Source organism: Miniopterus schreibersii (assembly GCF_964146895.1).
Source record: "Miniopterus schreibersii genome assembly, chromosome: 6".
In the NCBI taxonomy this organism is placed as follows: domain Eukaryota; kingdom Metazoa; phylum Chordata; class Mammalia; order Chiroptera; family Miniopteridae; genus Miniopterus; species Miniopterus schreibersii.
The window spans coordinates 2,016,673-2,035,361 of record NC_138107.1 but is presented as its reverse complement, the minus strand read 5'-3'; the positions used below and the strand labels follow the sequence as shown (position 1 = coordinate 2,035,361).

The following is an 18,689-nucleotide window of genomic DNA, read 5'->3' as shown; positions in this document are numbered from 1 at the left end:
AGTCCAGTCCAATGCCCACCCAGCCGGGGGACTCCTGCCTACCACAGAGCACTGGCCGCCAGGTTTAATGACCAACACCCATCAGTATGTTTGTGCTGGGTGGGGGTAGGTTGGGAAACTTCTTCCAGGAGGTGGTTCTTGGGCAAGTTTTAAAGATAAGAAGGGATCAGACTAGTGGGGATGGACAGGAACGTGCCTTAGGTTGTTAGGGAAACATGCCCGTGACCCGTAAAGGGACATAGGAGAGGGACCGTGAGACAGAGGAGTAAGTGAGGGAGTAAGGTGGAGAGGACAGTTTCCAAGAGAGAGCCTGGTGGTGAGGGGAGCAGAAAGGAAAAGGCTCTATCGGCCAGCACCTGGGCAGAGATCAGCCCCTAGACCCCTCACCCAAACTGACACCCTAACCTAGAGAAGACCTGCCAGACCCAAGGAGGCAGGACAGCCACCGGTCCACAATTCCCAGCTTCCAGAAAGTCTGTTCTTTCTGAAGCACATCTGTACCCAAGAAGCCCCCCATGCCCCCACCAGAGACACAAGCTCCCTAGATCCCCAGGGAAATAGATTTCTGTGCCCACCATAATCCCCAGAAATAAGAACCGTCTCAGCTGGGTATGGGACACAGAGACTAAGAGGGGCATGCGCCGGGTTTCATTTTGTGCCAAACAGCTTTAAATGAGGAGGGGAAGCAGTTTAACTGAATTTCGAAAATCTTTATTAACTAAATTGTGATCATGTCAGAGTAATTAATTCACTTCATAATCAATCATTACACTGTTTCTCTGTAAGTGGAAGTGCAGTTTGTTTCAACAGTTACCTAGTGATATGATAGATGAAGCACCGGCTTACAGATAGATGAACACACAGAAATTAGGAGAAAATTGATCCCAGCCCAGAACCTACTATGTTGTTGAATAGGAAAGGAAATGGGGTTTTCTACAAGTCAGAGGGAACCAAGAAGGTATCGCGCTGCAAGCTGCCTTTCAGTGCTCTCTCTAATGTGCCTTAACAATGTTATCTTCTGTGCTCAGGATACACACGATCCTGCCACTAACTACGTTAGAATCAAAAAGCGTAGCGTTAAAAAGCGTTCTGCCGGCAAACACCCCACTGCAAACCCGCTCTCCCCGTCAGTCTTTCTCACTAATTTTGAGACATCGAAGGATGTGGTTGCTGAGTAAGCGCTAACAGGAAACAAGCCCTCTTCTCCTCCCATCACCCCCACAGCATCGTCACCCCCCAATGCAGCGGAACTCCAAGTAGAGTGAAGCGCCCTCTCGGATGCCGTAATTGGCCATGGTCTTCCCATCTTTCAGCTTCTTGCCGTTGCAAGTCACCTCCTGCCAGCCGGGGCTCACAGCAGTCTTGGTTTCGATCATCTTTTTCACTTCGGCCACTGAGCTTGATCTTCGCACCTGGAGGAGATGCTTCTGCCCCCCAAAACCTGACTCCACCAGAAACACGAGCAGCTCCTCATCGCTGGGCTTCACCACCCTCAGGGTGAGGTGGATGGTGGTCTCCTTGTCAATGCAGTAAGATGACAGCTTTCTCAGAGGCTTTAGGGTCTTCGCGCCCAGCAGAAGGACCTGTTCCTGCACAGGAACCTTGGTCTTGGATCGCACATGTTCATTAATCTTCTTCACTCTGTCGTCCAAGCTGGCAGTGAAGGTCATGGGCTCCCATTTGTCAGAGTGGACATTCACCTGGACAATGAAGGCCAACAGACAGTTGCCAAGAACTCCCGCCACGTTCCACACTCCTCATTCCCCCCCTAATTTCTTCTGCCCTTCACTGCCTGTCTGGTGCCCCAGCTCCTTCATAACAAGCTGTGTCTTTCCCTTTCTTGAAATGTCTCCTTTGGAATTCCCAGGTTATAACACACACAAAAATCAGTCTTATTCCTTATAATCATACCTCTTATCCATCCCAAAATTGTCATTAATAATTTCCCACCATATTTACCTGCTTCCTATCCAGATAAAGTTTGTCAAATGTCAAAAACTAAATACAGCCCTGGCCGGGTGGCTCAGTCGGTTGGGGCACCGTCCCATTTCCAAAAGGTCGCAGGTTCAATCCCACTTGGGACACACACAGGAGGCAACCGATCAATGTTTCTCTCTCTGCTCCACTTCCTCTCTCTTTAAAATCAATTTTAAGAAACATATCCTCAGGTGAGGATTATAAAAAACCACAATACTGCTACAAAGCACCCAAAGGTGTAACCAGGCTCTGAAAACAACTCCCAACCAGAGTTTTCAAGATTTGGCAGAGTAATGGGTACCCACGGGGCTCCACGACTACTTCAGGAGGAAGCCCTGGTCAGGACACCTTCTCTGTACTGTTTGTTTCTTTTTAGATGTCTTATTGCTTTATAATAACAGCACATGACACTATAAGAATAATAACAGGACAGTGTCACTACACTCGATGTTACTGTCCACCTGCGTTTCCTGTGCTTCTCTGTCTGTTGTAGAATAGGACCTGTCCTCTCATTACAACAGGGTCTCGCCCACAGGAGGCAGGGACTCTGAGTCTCACTTCAGTACCGGATGGGGGAAGCCGCCCGTGCGGCACCTGAGAGCCAGGCAGACGTCCCCCATCCCTGTTCATAAGTTGTCTTCCCAACTGCGCCGTCACAGACGTTCCCTCCCGGTGCTGTCCCTCCCCGGCTAACACCCCCTCATCTCAGCCCCCTGGTGCCCGGGCTGTCAGTCCCAGTCCTCTCTGTAGGGTGTCTGTTCCTACATCAGGTAGTGTCTCGGGGCATTAACAACTTAGGGTAAGTGAATTTGGGAACCTGTCTTTTGGGAAGAGAAGGAAACTCCAGTTTGAGGGTCCTGGACCCCTAAACAGGAGAAGGAAACAAGGGCTCCCACAGTAGTCCTATAGTTTTAAGTTCCTCCAGCCCTGTTGAGCACAGAGCCCAACCCCACTCCTTCCCCTTTGACCCTAACAGCGGCCAGCCCAAGGCCTGGCACAGAAGGAAACCCAGGAGCCAAGTAACCAGGTTTCTTCACAGAACCCCCTTCGCATTCCCGCTTCGGGGCCTTCCGGGCCACCCGGTCTCCCTGAGCTCTGGCCTCCTCTGTCCTCGACGCCCGTCTCCTAGGAGTGCTCCCTTCCCACCCCCGCTATCACCCCAACTTACACTGAGGCAGGAAACACCGGACGCCATCTCTGCGATGAAGGAGCAGCAGCAACGAGGCTGAGAAGGCAGGAGGCTGTGGTGGGCCAGCAGCGTATGTAGGAGCAGCAGCTTGGAAAGCCCCGGCCCAGCCCTGGGCCTTTGTTCTTCAAGCTTGCCCGAAGCTGCTTTCGCTTTCGCTTGTGCCAGCTGATCAGGGAACGTTCTGATGAAGGGCTTCTCCCCTCAGCTGACCTGTTGCCCTCCTTGTTCCAAACATGGGACGGTCCTTCTCGGTTGAGAATTTTTGCTGATTAACCACCCACCACTCCCAGTCCTGACTAATGACTGTCCAGTCTGTGGCCCTGGGCCCTCCATGGCTACAGGACCTTGACTACGTGGTGCCCTCCGCTGCTGCTCTAAGGGCCCCCCGCCTCCCCAGTCAGGGGCCATGCTGAGAGCAAGGGCACCCGGGAGGGGCCTCAGAGCTGGGTGGAGTGAGGGGCCTGTGCACACTGTCCCGGTGGGTGTGCCAGGCAGCCTGGGGAAGACACAGGCCAGGTGACCCTGCAGCAGTCCTGGGTGCCACTGCCCCATTACCTGCGGCAAATCTGTTCATCTCCTTGGATATTGGTTTTTGGGTCTATAAAATGGGATGATTGGAGAGAATTCCTCAGTGTCTTCCAGGCTCAGAAAACTTTGTAAAATGTCCTTTCTTGAGCAAATACTCTGCCTCTCCTGTCCCAGAACCTGCAAACCAAATGCACTACTTGAGAACAACCCAAAGCCGACAATCGAGTGCCGACTCCGACCTTCCGCACACGGGAACCATCCCGTGTCCCCCTGAGGACGCAGGGGCTCCATCCCCACCCTTACTCCTGGGCGCCCCTGCCCACTGCCCTGGGAGACACCCAACACCCTGCCTCTCCCTGGCTCTTGAGACTTGAATTGGGCCAAAAAACAAGCGCGTGAGCTCTCTCCCTTCAGGGGACTTAGCCATTCTGGTCCTCCTAACGTCCCCCATTATTCACTCCCTGTCCCAAGCTCTCAGGACACTGCCACAGAACCCACCCGGAAAGAAAAAAGCATTTGTGCTTCAGAGTTTTCCAAAGTCAGAAGACTGTAAAAATGCCCAGCTGTCGTCTTTCTTCGTGTGCTTCCAGTGGCCATCACTGTCCTTCATTCACTGGTGGCTCTCACATGGTCGCATTTTATTTCAGGGCTTTTCATCGGGAGGACCGGGATTTACAGGATCCAAGAGCTCATGCCAATGTTTCAAAAAGCTCAACGTAAACCACGCTCTTCAATCCGAAGCTCTTATTAGAGGGTCATTAATAAAACCAGGGAAACTAATTATGATTTAACTGTCTTTCGTGCGTCAGGCATATCTTCAAACACACAGGGTGAGTGTCGGGGGCAGGTGTAAACCTTGATCTGCGGTTCTCCTTTCAGGTGTCTCCCGCTTCCTAGTGTCCCCTGTGTGGGGGCCAATACCGTGACCTTTGGCTTCTGCACCCGGTGTCCACTAGGTCGTGGGTATTCTGAACACGCCAGCGGTGGGCAGGGGCGTCAGATGGTGGGGGAGAGGGAGAGAGAGCTGCAGCGGGCCGGGCGGGCGGGAAGGGACAGCTGCCCAGCGCCCCCGGAGCTGAGGTCAGGGCTCAGATGTTATCTGCACCCCGGCCTTTTAGGGCCTCTCGTCATTTCTGGGAAATGGAGGAAGAAATGTTTAAAGCTGCTCCTCACTGCTGTCCCTTCTCTGCCATCTCTGCCTCAGTAGCCTGCACCATGGTGGTGCCCATGTCCTCATATCAGGGAAGCAGAGGCCTCAGCCAGCAGCTCCCGGAGGGGCAGCCCAGGAGCGACAGTTCCCAGGAATGACACCTGTCCGCTGGTGCCCCTCAGATCTGTACCGAACGGCCCGGACCTGAGCTGCAGTCTGTATGTCTAGCTGCTTCCACACACAGTTCCCTGAAGTCCCCGCATGCCCCTGAACATGCCAAGCTCTCTGCCCCCAGGTTATTGAGCATGCCTACGCCTCCAGCACCACCCCCAGCACCAGGAATGCAGAAGAGTGTGCGCTGTAAGCAGCATCTCCTCCAGGAAGCCCTCCCTAACTTCCTCTTTCCTGTTTCGGGTTATGTGCCCATGTCTGTCCTTTCACGCCCTCTCTGTAAACCTCCCAGAGCACATTTCTCTAGCGATAGCCTCATCTGCATGTTTGTTCTGTGCCACAGTGCAGAGTAGGACTTTTGAGGGTCATGATTATGTCTTAATTAATTTGTATCTTTATTTACTAAATGAATTAATAAACGAATAAGTAATGAATAAAAAATGGAAAATATCTACTGAGCACTTAATTGTGTTCAAGAATTGCAGAAGATGCTATTCAATGGCACCTCACTAACTGTTTCAGTGTTTTAATGAGGTAAATACTAGTGTCCTTACTGATAAGCAAGAAACCAACTCACCCTCAGCCGCATTATGTAGTGGGTAGGCCAGGGTTCAAATGCACAGGTCTGTTTCCACAGCCTTGTCCTATTGTTATCATGTTGAGCCGCAATGCAAAGACGGAGGGGCTGTGCGTGCACATGAATGCCTCTCTTTACAGGAAAGTACCAGTGCGCAAGGAATACACATAGAAAAAAGCATGCACGGAGCCTCGGAAGGAGTGAGCGCAAGGCCAGTTTGGGGGCCGGTGCGTTGACAGGAGTGTCCCTGGGGGGCACACCTGCTGGGACCCCTGCACTGCCCTACTCGGTGAGGTGAGCGGAGGGGCTGCGAGTGCAGGAGTCAGAGCCTGCAGGAGGGTCACCGCCTCCAGCAGAAGCTGGATGAGATCAGCTCTCCCAGGACTGAGTGCTCAGGGAGCCACGCGAAGCCACGCCTGGCGCCTCATGTGGGGACAGGAACTGCCCACTGGAGTGGGAATTTCCACCACAGAGTATCTTCAAGGTCAAGCCTGGGACACCGAAGGGAAAACTAACAGGGGATTCCCCATCCACAGAGGATCTGGATTCTGGGAAACAGTGTCCTTTCAAGTAAAAAAAACAAAAACAAATCTGGACTCTGACCTGCCTCTTTTCTCTCCTCCTTTCCTATGTGAAATTCCCTCCCAACCCAAAGCCAGGGCGAGGGCTGTCCCAGACACCCTGGTGCCCCTTTGCTCACCACACGTAGGATTTCTTCTTGGGACCTGACCTCCTCCTTGCTTCTATCCAGGGGATCAACTTTTCCCCCGACTGTGCCACAGTAAACTGTTTCAGAAGCAGAAAGATCTCTTTTGATTTGCCCCTCTAACAGATTCAGAAAACCCGCCAAGGTCAAATAGCATGCTATGGATATCTTGCCAAGTGATCAGACAAATGTTCAGATATCTGCAACCTCCCAACTTGGCCCTAGCTGATAGGATGGCATTGGGCTACTCACTGCCCCGGCTGAGCCCTGCGTGGAGCAGAGCCCCTTTCCCATCTCTTTAATAATGTCCATGAAAGTTTGTAAAACTACTTTGAGAGCTAGAATATTGCTTCAGAAAGGCACACCAATTTCAACCACAATGTTACTATGAATTCTCATTTATTGGTCGCTGGGGCCAGGGGCTGGTGGGGGACTTGTCCACACTCAGAGGACAATTTCAAAACACATATCAAAGTTAAAAATGGACACGCCAAACTAAAACAACCCAAATACCCTTTAGTCATAGGGAAATACATAACGAAATTGTAGAATGTCGTTGGCAGTGAAAGTGGATGGGTTATACCTGCAAGTAGCAATATGGATCAATATGCTAGAAACCTACTGAGTGGAAAAAAGAAGACCAAGAAGACTACGTGAAGTGCGATACTTCTTTTAACTCTTAAAAACAAGCAAACTACAGACAGGCGGAGAAAAAGATGGGCTACTTTGAAATTCAAAGTATGTCCATTTTTTAAACTAGACGAAGCCAATCTAAATGCTGATATGAGCTACTTGAAGATTTTCACAGGAAACACGGCACTTAGGAACCCTCTGCCATCTCATCTTCCACACCGAGAGTCTAAAGTTCAAGTGTGGCCACTTCATGTCGGTGAAAGCATTTTACTGAATGGCACTAATGTCAGCTACCTTATGCAATGCAGAGGCGGACTGCGGGCCACTCTATTAAAAGTGAAGTAAGGGGCCCGGCCGGGGTGGCTCAACGGTTGAGCGTCGACCTGGGATCCAGGCGATCGGGGTTCGATTCCTGGTCAGGGCACATGCCCGGGTTGCGGGCTCGATCCCCAGTCGGGGGCGTGCAGGAGGCAGCTGATCAATGACTCTCATCATTGATGTTTCTCTCTCTCTCTGTCCCTCTCCTTTCCTCTCTATGAAGTCAATAAAGACATATTAAAAAAATAAATAAATAAAAGTGAAGTAAGGGGACATCTGTAATACTTTCAACAATAAACGTAATTCTTTTTGAAAGAGTAAAGAATGTTATGGCCTAAACCATACATGTTCTAAAGGGGATACGCACAAGCAGAGCGAACAATGCAGCGTCCAGGGCCGTGTATGTGCGCAAGAAACCTGTCACAACAAGGTAAAAAGCACCCGTGTCACTGTCACACAGCTGAGCTTTAGAGTTTACTTATGTTGCATCTGTTCATTTGTGCTGTCAAAGTCTGTGATGAAAATATAATTTAAAAAAGTTCATCTACATAACCTCTAAGCCAGAAATTCCATTTTCGGAATTCGCCCCCTCAGTGCACCCAGGCACGAGATGTGCTGCGTGCAAGAATGTTTATGTGTGCCCTGGGGGGACCCGCGACAGACGACCCCCCGAGTTAGTGTTGGGATTTTGGAGCCTTCATTAGCTGGCCAGCGGTACAGTTGGGGCGTCTCACCCACGTGAGAGCCCGACCTCAGTTCTTCTCACTCTGTGCTCAGTAACCACGAAGGCACTGCGGTAAAGGGGTTTCCAATAACTTGTCAGGCTGTCAGCTTTTGGTACAGGAAACAAAGGGGCACCTTTAGCAACACAAAAGGGACGATTTAAACACAGTGTCTTACAGTGAGTGACGGGGCTTGCTTGGCCGGAGCTGACTGGTTGGCTCTTTCTATGGGAACTGGGGGGTATTGGGCTGGCTTGTCCGGCCTTGTCCTGGACAGCAGGGATCTTGCTCTACCTTTACTGTTAGCTCCTTAGGTTTATTCTCCTGGCCATTGTGGCCAGAACATGTGGCATCACTTAGGATGAAAAGGAAAACGCTGCCCTGAGGAGCTAAATAACTGAAGGCCCGCCGGCGGGACGTAATCGCGGGTCCGAAGGTGCCGGTTCCCATTCGGCCTCAGGGCGCAGAGGCGCCGAGACCCCGCCGGGCGCCGGGGAGCCGCAGGGCCGGGCGCGGGGCGGCGGCGCCTCTGCTCCTGCCCCGCGCACAGCTGACCGGTGGGGGCCAGGGACAGAGGGGCCCAGAGAAACGGGGAGGGCCCGCCCCCGCTCGCCTGCCATTGGCTCAGGGCGGCGCCGGCTGCGGGCCGCGAGCCAATGGGAGCCCGTCCCAGCGCAACTCTCGCGTTGCCTGCTCGGCCGGAGCGGGGCCGCAGCCGTGGGAAGGCGGGGGCCGCGCCCTGAATCCTGGGCTCTCGGGAGGCGGGGACCCGCCCGAGCCGCTTCCTCCCCGCGGGCGGGGGGCAGCGCGGCGCAGCCGGTCCCCAGGCCAGCGCGGCCCTTGCGCGCTGCAGGCGCCCGGCTCCCCGGGCAGAGCCCTTCCTCGCCCCGAGGGTCCCAGGGGGACCACGCTGCGGGGGTCGCTGTAGGAGCCCCCCTTTCTCTGCTGTCTTTGGAGGGCAATTTCGATTGCTGCCTGAATCTGCGCCTCCCGGATTGCAGTCTTTTTGCTCAAATACATTCCTTCTGTTCTTCATTACACATAAACTTTTTTTTTTTGGTTGACGCAGGCTAATGGCCTGGTAGCTCCACTTGATTAACTATCATGGCCCTGTGCCTTTTCTACTTCCAAACATGCACCATTCACTACTGTTTTACAAACCACAAAACTTGGAAAGATTGACAATATATCCTATAATATCACCTGAAAGCAATGGGATCTAAATGAGCTAAAATTAGAAGCCAAACCTAATCAACACTGAAATAAATGTAACTCAGGGACAACCACTGGGCCTAGTTCTTGGGTCTGGTGCCATGCATGAAGCCAGTGGAATAGCTAATGCGGTCACAGGGACAGCTGGTGTGCAGGCCAGGGGTCCGCACCCACTCTGAGCTCACAGGCATCCTGGTGTAAATCGAGCTCTGCTTCCCACTTGTCACGTCACTTATTCAACCACCCCGAAGCTCAGTACTTTCTTCTGTAAGTTGGGGGTTTCTGCTACCATTAACAGATGCCTAAAACTATGGAGCTTTAAAAAGATCAAGTATATTTCACTCCCCCTCAAATTCAAAGGTAGAAGATCCAAAGCCAGCATGGTAGTCCTGCTTCATAAAGAACCCAGGGCCAGACTTAATTGAACTCTGCTGTTCTTAAGACACGGCCCACATTTTTGTGGCCCAAAATGGTAGCTGGGCTCCAGCCCCTACATAATTTCAGGAATCAGAATAGAAGTGATGAAAGAAGATGGCCAAAGAGAGGGCTTCAACTCTGTTTTAAGGAAGGATCCAGCCCTAGCCGGTTTGGTTCAGTGGTTAGAGCGTCGGCCAGCCAACTGAGGAATCCCGGGTGTGACTCCGGCCAAGAGCACCTACCTCGGCCGCAGGCTTGACCCCTGCCCTGCTCCAGGTGCATTCGGGAGGCAACCAACTGACGCGCTTCTCTCTCATCAATGTTTCCCTTTCCCTGTCTCCTCAGTCTCTCTCTTCTTTCCACTCTCTCTGAAAAGCAATGGATAAATATCCTACAGGAGGAAAGGAAAGAAAGGAAAGGAAAAAAGAACAGAAAACAGGATCCAGGAAACGTGAGGAGATTTCTCTTACACCTCATTGCCTAGCACCTCAGGGCTACATCAAGCCTTGACGCTGAGCAAGCACGACCTACCTGAGATGGCAGGTGCGGAGCTAGGAGGGAACAGTGCGCAGTCTATGACACACTAGGAAAGACTGTACCTACGTCACACGACTGTTGTGCTGATTAAGTGAGATTTCTGATGTGCTTAGGCTTGTGTAGTAGTCTACAGAATTAAAACCAGAAAGTGGAAGTAAATCTTAGGCAAATATTAACACAGAATAACTTCCACAAAATGCAAGGTGTTAAAAAATATGGAATGGGGAAATACGGCCTGAGATGATTCAAAAGGTGGTGCGTTACAAGCAGATTTGGGTGCATCAAATGGAGATTAAACTATGTCCTATTGCTCTTCCAGCCTTAGAATCCTACAGCTCACCGTTCTACACTGTGGTCTAACACGGAAGGGAAAAGAGAATTGGAGAATTTACAACAAAGAGAGTCGCCTGCAGTGAACTAACTCTACTGCAAATAATACTTACGAATTCTGTAAAAGTGAAATATGTATTTAAAAATCAGCTGTTTGAAGCCAGCGGGGAGTGACCAAATGCAGGAAGCACCTACAGGGGATTTGGACCTTGAAAAAGGAACCATCTAGGTAAGATCTGCATTTATACAGCTTTTCTCTGAGGGCACTCCTCAGTCTGTGCATCGCAGATAGAGCTCCAGCCCAAAGCTGCTGTCCTATTAGTCTCTGTGGATAGAGGTATAGGCTGCAAGAGTATCTGGAAACTGAGGGGGAGAAATCCCAGAAATGAGGGAGCTACAGAGAGACGAACCCAAAAACCTAGGTGAGAACTCTCCTTGAGTCCTTGGCTGACCACTAACCTACAGATGTACACGGCAAGCTCGAAAGAGTCCAGGAGCAAAACGACATCTGGAAGGCTGAAGGGCCAAGCGAAGAGTTCAGCCGCTCCCGACCCAGACGGAGACAGACCGGCGAGGGCAGCATCATGACGACCTTGGGCTTTCCCCAGAAGCCCTAAAAGCACCACCCTTGAGAAGTGAACAGTACAGCCTAGGCCTACGGGTTCACCCTGGGACTGGGGAACGCTGAGATGACCCATCCTAACAAAACCCAGAGCCAGTCTTCTAGACGTTCAAAGGGGTCAGCCGGGAATATACTTGTTGTTAAATGATATTCCATAATCTTTAGAGGCAGATGATGCAGTGTAGAGTCTCTATAACATGTCATCCACACCATCAAGTATAAAATAAAAAATTACCAAGCGTGTGAATAAACAAAAACACCAGGCAGTTAATAAAAGTCCTAAAAAAAACCCCAAAACAAAAATCCAAGTATAACCCAACGTTTGAATTATCAGATGAAGATTTTAAAATAACTATATTGAAGAGTACACAGGCAAATATTTGTCTAATGGATAAAGAAATGTTGGCTCTCAGGAGAAATGTAGACATTTACGGGGGTGGGGAGCCAAATAGAAATCCTAGGACTAAAAAATACAATATTTGACACCAAAAACTTATTGGGTAGGATTAACAGCATATTGCACACAATAGAATAAAAGCAAAGTACTCTTGAATAGAGGTTAACGAGCACCATCTATAAACTAGAACAGAGGAAGACTGCAAAAAATAAACAGAGACTCACTTACTCATAATGAAATCATATGAAATGGTCCAACATAGGTGTCACTGGGGTCTCAAAAGATGAAGACAGAGAGAGGGCCTGCAAATGGTGGACGATACAGATTCCATAGATGAAGTCCAAGGAAATTAATAAAATGATTCTTGTTGGGAGCTGGTGACATGTCTGGACATGGTCCACGTAGCCTGAGGGCCTGGAGCCAAGGACTCGACCCTCCCCACAAGTTCCCATTAGAAGCCGAGATAAGGATAATTACCAAGGTCTGGGCTCATGCAGGAGGCAGGTGTTTACTCTGAGAGTGTGTTCATGCGGCCTTGAGGGAACTACTCTGCATCACCCTCACCTCATTACCAGTTGTTTGTTACTCACTCTATAATAAAGGCGTTGAAGCCATTTGGGGTGCACCTCATCGGAGGGCAGCCCTCCTGATCCCGTAACTGTGTTTGTCTCTTTCATTCCCATGTTTGTCTCTTTCATTCCCACCGCTCGAACTCAGGTTTGTTCGTCTTTCAGGCTGGTTCCTGACAGATTCTTAGGAATAGACAATAAGAACCCAAAGTTGTTACAGTACATTATGAAAATACTATGAGGCATGCAAAGGAAGAGGACAGTATAATCCAGTATGAAAAAACAAATGCATTTCATGGAAACAGACTATAGGTGGGACTGATGTTGAATTTAGCAAACAAATATTTCAAAGCATCTATTACAAATGTAAAAGGAATTTAAAATTATTTTAAAAGACATAGGAAAATATAATAACAATGACAACAAATAGGAATATCAATAAAGAAATTTAAATTATGAAAACAACCACATGGAAAATCTAGGGCTGGAAACTGCAGGGACTGAAACAAAACATTAATTATATAGGCTCAACAACAGATTTGGCATGGCCATAGAAAGAATCCATGAACTTGAAGGTAGACAAATAAAAATACTCAATCTAAAGAGGAAAGAGAGCTGGAGGCCAAGGAGACAAGTGTAATAGTATCAAACCATCAGCACAGAGTTCAAAAGGACAAGGGGAAGAGAAAGGGGCAGGAAAATATATGAAAAAATAGTGGCCAAAACCTTCTGAAATCTGATGGCAGTTTTAATGTATAGATCCAAGTAGCTTAATAAGTCCCAACTAGGAAAAATACAAATAAATCAACATCTAGAGATATTCTTACCAAACTGTTGGTAGCCACAGACAAAGGAAAACTCTTGACAGCAGGAAGAAACAAATGCATGTATAAGGGAACAGCGTTTTGATTAATAACTAACTTCACAATAAAATAACATATTCAAAGTGCTGAAAGAAGAAAACTGTCAACCGAGTATTCTGTATCTAATAAAACAGAACTTCTTCAAAGGTGAAATTGAAACAAAGACTTTATCAAACAAAGACTGAAAAATTTATTATTAGCAGGGATGTGTTATAAGAAGCAGTAATGATGAGACAGAATGGCAGCCTGTGGTAATTCAATTCGATACGAGTAACGAAAAGCCCTAGGATGGTTAACATGTAAGTAAACATAACAGGTGGTATAAGTATTGAGGCAGGACCCGCAGCCATTTTAGGAAGACTCCCCATCTCAGGTCTCAGATGACCTGCCTGAATGTACATGTGACCTTATCTGACCTCTGGAACCCCGCCCACTATTTTCGCGCCACAAGCAGGCCCGACCTCCGACCCTATAAAGCTGACCCAAGCCCTTTGTTCGGGCCCAGAATTTGGAGATGCCTCCTCTGGGCCCGCATGCGTGAATAAAGGTCTCCTTTTGCCTCCTCCGGGGTACAGCCTGAGTCTTTTCCGCTACTTTTTCGTTCCCTGACCGGGAAAGACTCACGCGTGCAGGCGCTTTGCCACCGGTGAGGGACCCGCGGGGGGTCTGCGGAGCTCAGAGGCGGGAGGGAAGCGCGCCCCGGTCTTTTTGGGTCCCGGCCCGTCCGGAGCCCCGCGGACGGCCACCCGTGGAGTCCACCCACCCGGGCTGCCGGGGGAGGACAAACGGATCTGGACATGGGACGAGATCTCTTCGGAACCGGTGAGTGCCCCGGGGACCAGGCCCACCCTCCGGGTGGAAGGAGAGACTGGTCACCTCTCTTGGCCCTTTGGCCACAGGCAGGGACATCCTATCGGGCGGGGATGTCTAGACTCAGTTGACTGGAGCGTGAGTGTGAGTGAGTGAATGTCTGTGTGGCTCCACGGGCGCTCGCCCACGGAGTCTGAGTGGGCCCCAACCTGCGGTTCCGTGGTGACCTCATACGGCTCAGGGCAGCGTCAACCTAGTATCCAGGCGATCGTGGTTCGATTCCCGGTCAGGGCACATGCCCGGGCTGCGGGCTCGATCCCCAGTCGGGGGCGTGCAGGAGGCAGCCGATCAATGACTCTCTCATCGTTGATGTTTCTCTCTCTCTCTCTCCCTCTCCTTTCCTCTCTCTGAAGTCAACAAAGATATAAAAATAAAATAAAATTAGATTTTAAAAAAAAACAAACATTTTATCAAATGACTAATGGGGCCATATGGGCACCGTATGAGAAAATGCAATTAGGAATAATTAATTTCACGCAGGTTCATGCTAGATGCTCGAAAAGGGGATGCACACGGTCACTAGTATTTGGCATTGTTTTAGAAAAACACTTTTTTGCCTTAAAGCATCTTGTGGTTCCTCATTAATGTGAACACACTCAGCAAACACAGAGCAAGGCTGTTTTGGCAGAAGGACAAAGGACACTCTCTCCTCAGCTCATAACAAATTACTTTCATAGGACAAATGGTCTCAGAGCAATTGTTCCACTTGAGTCCTCACTTGGTGACAGCCCGAAGGGTAGACCTGTGTTCACTGTAAATGGTACAAACAGGTCTCAGCAAGCGAGGTGTCCTCTGTAGGTGAGAACTCCACACCCTGGGAGCCTGAGACCGGCTACTTCCAACCGCCGATCTAGGCTTTGCCTATAACTAAGGCGATTCCAAATAAAATGGACGTGAAAAATTGGCACACATCTTTTGGATACTTAAAAAAAATTTTTAATGACATTTCTTTTATTTCTTTTTATTTATTTTAATTCACTGAGAAGTTCGGGTAAAATATGCTCTCTAAAATTTAATCTGGCAAATTTTAATTGGGGTACTGATTTGAAATTTGACAAATTCAAGTGTATTTTCTTTTATTGTTGACAGTATTAGAGATGTTCCCCATTTTCCCTCCCTGTGCCCCCTCCACCCAGCCTCCGCCCCACCCCAGGCCTTCCCCACACTACTGTCTGCCCACGGGCTATGCAAACACACACAGACGTTCTTCCCGTCCCCTCCACCCACCTCCCCTCTGAGATCCCTCAGTCTGTTCCATGTATTCATGCCTCTGGACCTCTTCTGTTCGTCAGTTTATTTTGTTCATTAGATTCCACATATGAGTGAGATCATGTCATATTTGTCTTTCTCTATGGTTTACTTCACTCAGCATAATCATCTCCAGGTCCATCTATGCTGTTGCAAAGGGTGAGAGAGCTTTCTTTTTCACAGCGCAGTAGCATTCCCTGGTGTTAATGTACCACAGCTTTTTTATCCTGGGCTGTGTCTAGACCTTAGCTATTGTAAATAATGCTGCTACGAACACAGGGGTGCATATATTCTTTCTGATTGGTGTTTCGGGGTTCTTATGATATATTCCCAGAAGTGGGATCGCTGGGTCAAACAGCATGGATTTTATCTTGATCATAAAAGATATCACTTCTAAAGTTACATTAAGAAATGAGTACTCTATAATGTCTTAAAAGAAGCATCTAGGTCACATAATTTATTTCAAGGTCTTTCTACACTACCCAGGACTGGTCCTTCAGGAAAATATTCATTTCAAATATCTCTTAGGAAATTCTTGCAAAAATTAAAATGTGTGACACTAAAAACAAATTTCAGCTTAAGTGCAAAATAATGTAAAGGGAAATTGCAACATAATATAACAAAATATCCTATGTTTATAGTTTTAGCTGATTTCTGGAATCATTGTAATTGTTTTTCTTACAAACTTCTGGTCAGTGAGGCTTTTAAAAAGACTACAACTCATAGACATTTCATAATGTGACCTTTAACTTTTCTATTTTTAAAAAATTTTTATTTTATTTTTATACCTTTATTGATTTCAGAGAGAGGACAGGAGAGGGAGAGAGAGAGAGAAACATCAATGATGAGAGAGTCATTGATCGGCTGCAGCCCGCAACCCGGCATGTGCCCTGACCGGGAATCGAACCCCCATCTTCTGGATCCTAGGTCGACGCTCAACCGCTGAGCCACCCTGGCCGGGCTAACTTTTCTATTTTTAAGCATGTTTGATTTTGAAATAACTTAGAGTCAGTAGTTACTATTTGAAAAATAAGTCTGAAGCATGCATGGCAACCACGCTTCATGTTATTTTACTACCTTCTATCGCCGCATAACATCTTCACTATACATTTATACATCGTAGGCTTCAGCATAGTCTAACTCAGCAGTTTAAACCGAATCCAATTTCCAGATACAATGGTGTTTTTCAGAGGAGATTAAAAGCCAACTAAGCCAGAGCACTTCAAATGCTCATTGGCCTTGCCCTGAGCAAGAAGTTGAGGAGAGAGGAGAGGGTTTTCAGTACATTATATGTTTGAATAAGGCATTGATTCGGGGAGAGCTCCTGGCGAGTTGAGACCAAAGATCATAATTTTCTATTCTTCCAACACTGTCAATAAAAGGACATTAGAGAATCTGTCCTCTAAAAAAGCAGCCTACCTTCTGGTTTCGTCGCCTCCAACAAAAAGCGTTTTTGCTACTCACAGACGGGTTTGCCTGAGGACGGGCAGGACCAGGAAGGAGCCGCTGCTGCTATAAAGCCTTTCTCCTCGAGTGGCCTGCGAGTGGGGCGTGGCACCTTCACCCCGCCCTCTGCAGCCTCGCACACACATGCCGAGAGGAAACAAACAGATAAGAGAGAAAGTTTTAAAAATCAAATAAAATTGAAACAAAGAACATTTAAGTGACTATCAAAATACTGTCGTTAAAGTAGTATTCTTCATTTATGTTGTGTATATGTATGCTCGCACTTTAATTCCAGAAGTTATTTACTTCACCCCTACAACTATTTTAGGAACACCTAGTATGCGCAACCCATAGATGCAAAAAACAAAGCCCCGATTGAAAAAAAGAGGCCCAATTTCTCATCAATGGTCAATACTTTACAATTTTATACAATTGAAAGAGAAGAAACTTTTCTATTAAACTATTAATGTATGTTAATAAATTATTTTTATAAAAACCAAAAGCCTTGAATTTGAAAACTTTTCAGCTGAAGTACATTATAAATTAGACGGCAATACTGTTGAAACATTGTCTGAAGCTCAATTGTCCTTCACTTTTTAAATAGCTAGGAGTAAAAAGAAGAGCCCAAATTATCAGGAGGGAAGAGATGAAGACCCCGTTATTTGACAGAAGGTAAGAGTGCGTAGGCCTCATTGTCCAGAAAGCGGAGCAGACAGCCTCCCTGGGGCCCTGCCTCCTGCTGCAGGCCCTGCCTGCCTCAGCCCCAAGCCAGCTTTGTCCTTGGAAGCAGGGCCCATCATATGGAAAAGAAGGATTTTTCTCTGAATCTTGCTTAATGACATTTTCCAGTTCCTCACAATTTGGGTTTGTGATCACTGGTTCTGGCTATGTGGTGAGCTCTGTCCTACAAGTTTGCTGATTCCAGCTGACCTTCTGCACTGTGCACATGGACGCACTGGATACTCCTCAGCCATGAGAGAGGGTGAGATGCTGCCATTTGCAACGCCATGGATGGACCTTGAGAATATCATGCTGAGTGAAATAGGTCAGTCAGAAAAAGCCAAGAGCCATAGGATGTCACCCACATGTGGGACATAAAACTGCAACTCATGGACACAAACAGCAGCATGGTGGCTGCCAGAGGGAGGGGTGGGGAGCACGTAAAGGGGAAAGGGGGCGAGTGTGTGCTGATGGAAGAGTTAATGTTCAGGGATGGGCACACAGTGCAAGCTACAGGTCATGCATCATAGAAATGCACACATGAAACTTATATGACCCTATTAACCAATGTCACCCCCCCAAAATTAATTAAAATTAAAAAAAATAAAAGGTATCCACATGGAAAGGAAGAAGTAAAACTGTCACATATAGAGAACCATAAGGATTCCACCAAGAAACACTGGAACTGATGAAGGAAAGTAGCAGCATACAGAATAAATATCCAGAAACCAGTTACGTGTTTTTAACGTTTCAATCTTTTAAAAAAATTCTAAAAAATGTATCTTTATTGTTGAAAGTATTACAGATGTCCCCCTTTTCCCCATTTCAGTTATTTTTATACACCAATAATGAACTATCAGAATGGGAAACTCAGAAAACAATCTCATTTATAATTGCATCAAATAAAAATAAAATACCTTTGAATAAAATTGTTTTAATAATTTTATTGATTTCAGAGAGAGGAAGGGAAAGGGAAAGAGAGAGAGAAAAACATCAATGATGAGAGAGAGTCATCAACTGGCTGCCTTCTGCACACCTCCTACTGGGGATTGAACCCACAACTTGGGCAAGTGCCCTGACCAGGAATCACACCGTGACCTCCTGGTTCATGGGTCAATGCTCAACCACTGAGCAACACTGGCCTGACAAACTTAGAGTAAATTTAACCAAGGATGTAAAAGACCTGTACTAGGAAAATTATAAGACACTAAAGGAAGAAATAGAGGAAAATACAAACAAATGGAAGCATATACCGTGTTCATGGATAGTAAGAATTAACATCATTAAGATGCCCATACTACCCAAAGCAATCTATAGATTCAATACAATTCCTATCGAGATACCAACAGCATATTTCACAGAACTAGAAGAAATAGTCTAAAAACTTATATAAAACCAAAAAAGACTCCAAATAGCCTCAGCAATCTTGAGAAAGAAGAACAAAGTTGGAGGGATCACAATACCTGATATCAAACTATACTATAAGG

General features: G+C 47.6%; 1 protein-coding gene across 1 annotated transcript; it reads right to left on the bottom strand.

Annotated features, from left to right (window-relative positions):
• Positions 1–695: 695 nt before the first annotated feature.
• Positions 696–4,911, bottom strand: LOC308558991 (ubiquitin D-like). Its single transcript, XM_081141112.1, has 2 exons — positions 3,146–4,911; positions 696–1,700 (listed from the first exon to the last, which is right to left on the bottom strand). Exons 1-2 carry the CDS (start codon positions 3,170–3,172, stop codon positions 1,230–1,232), a joined length of 498 nt encoding a protein of 165 aa, XP_080997238.1. The 5' UTR covers positions 3,173–4,911; the 3' UTR covers positions 696–1,229.
• Between the last annotated feature and the right edge of the window lie 13,778 nt (positions 4,912–18,689).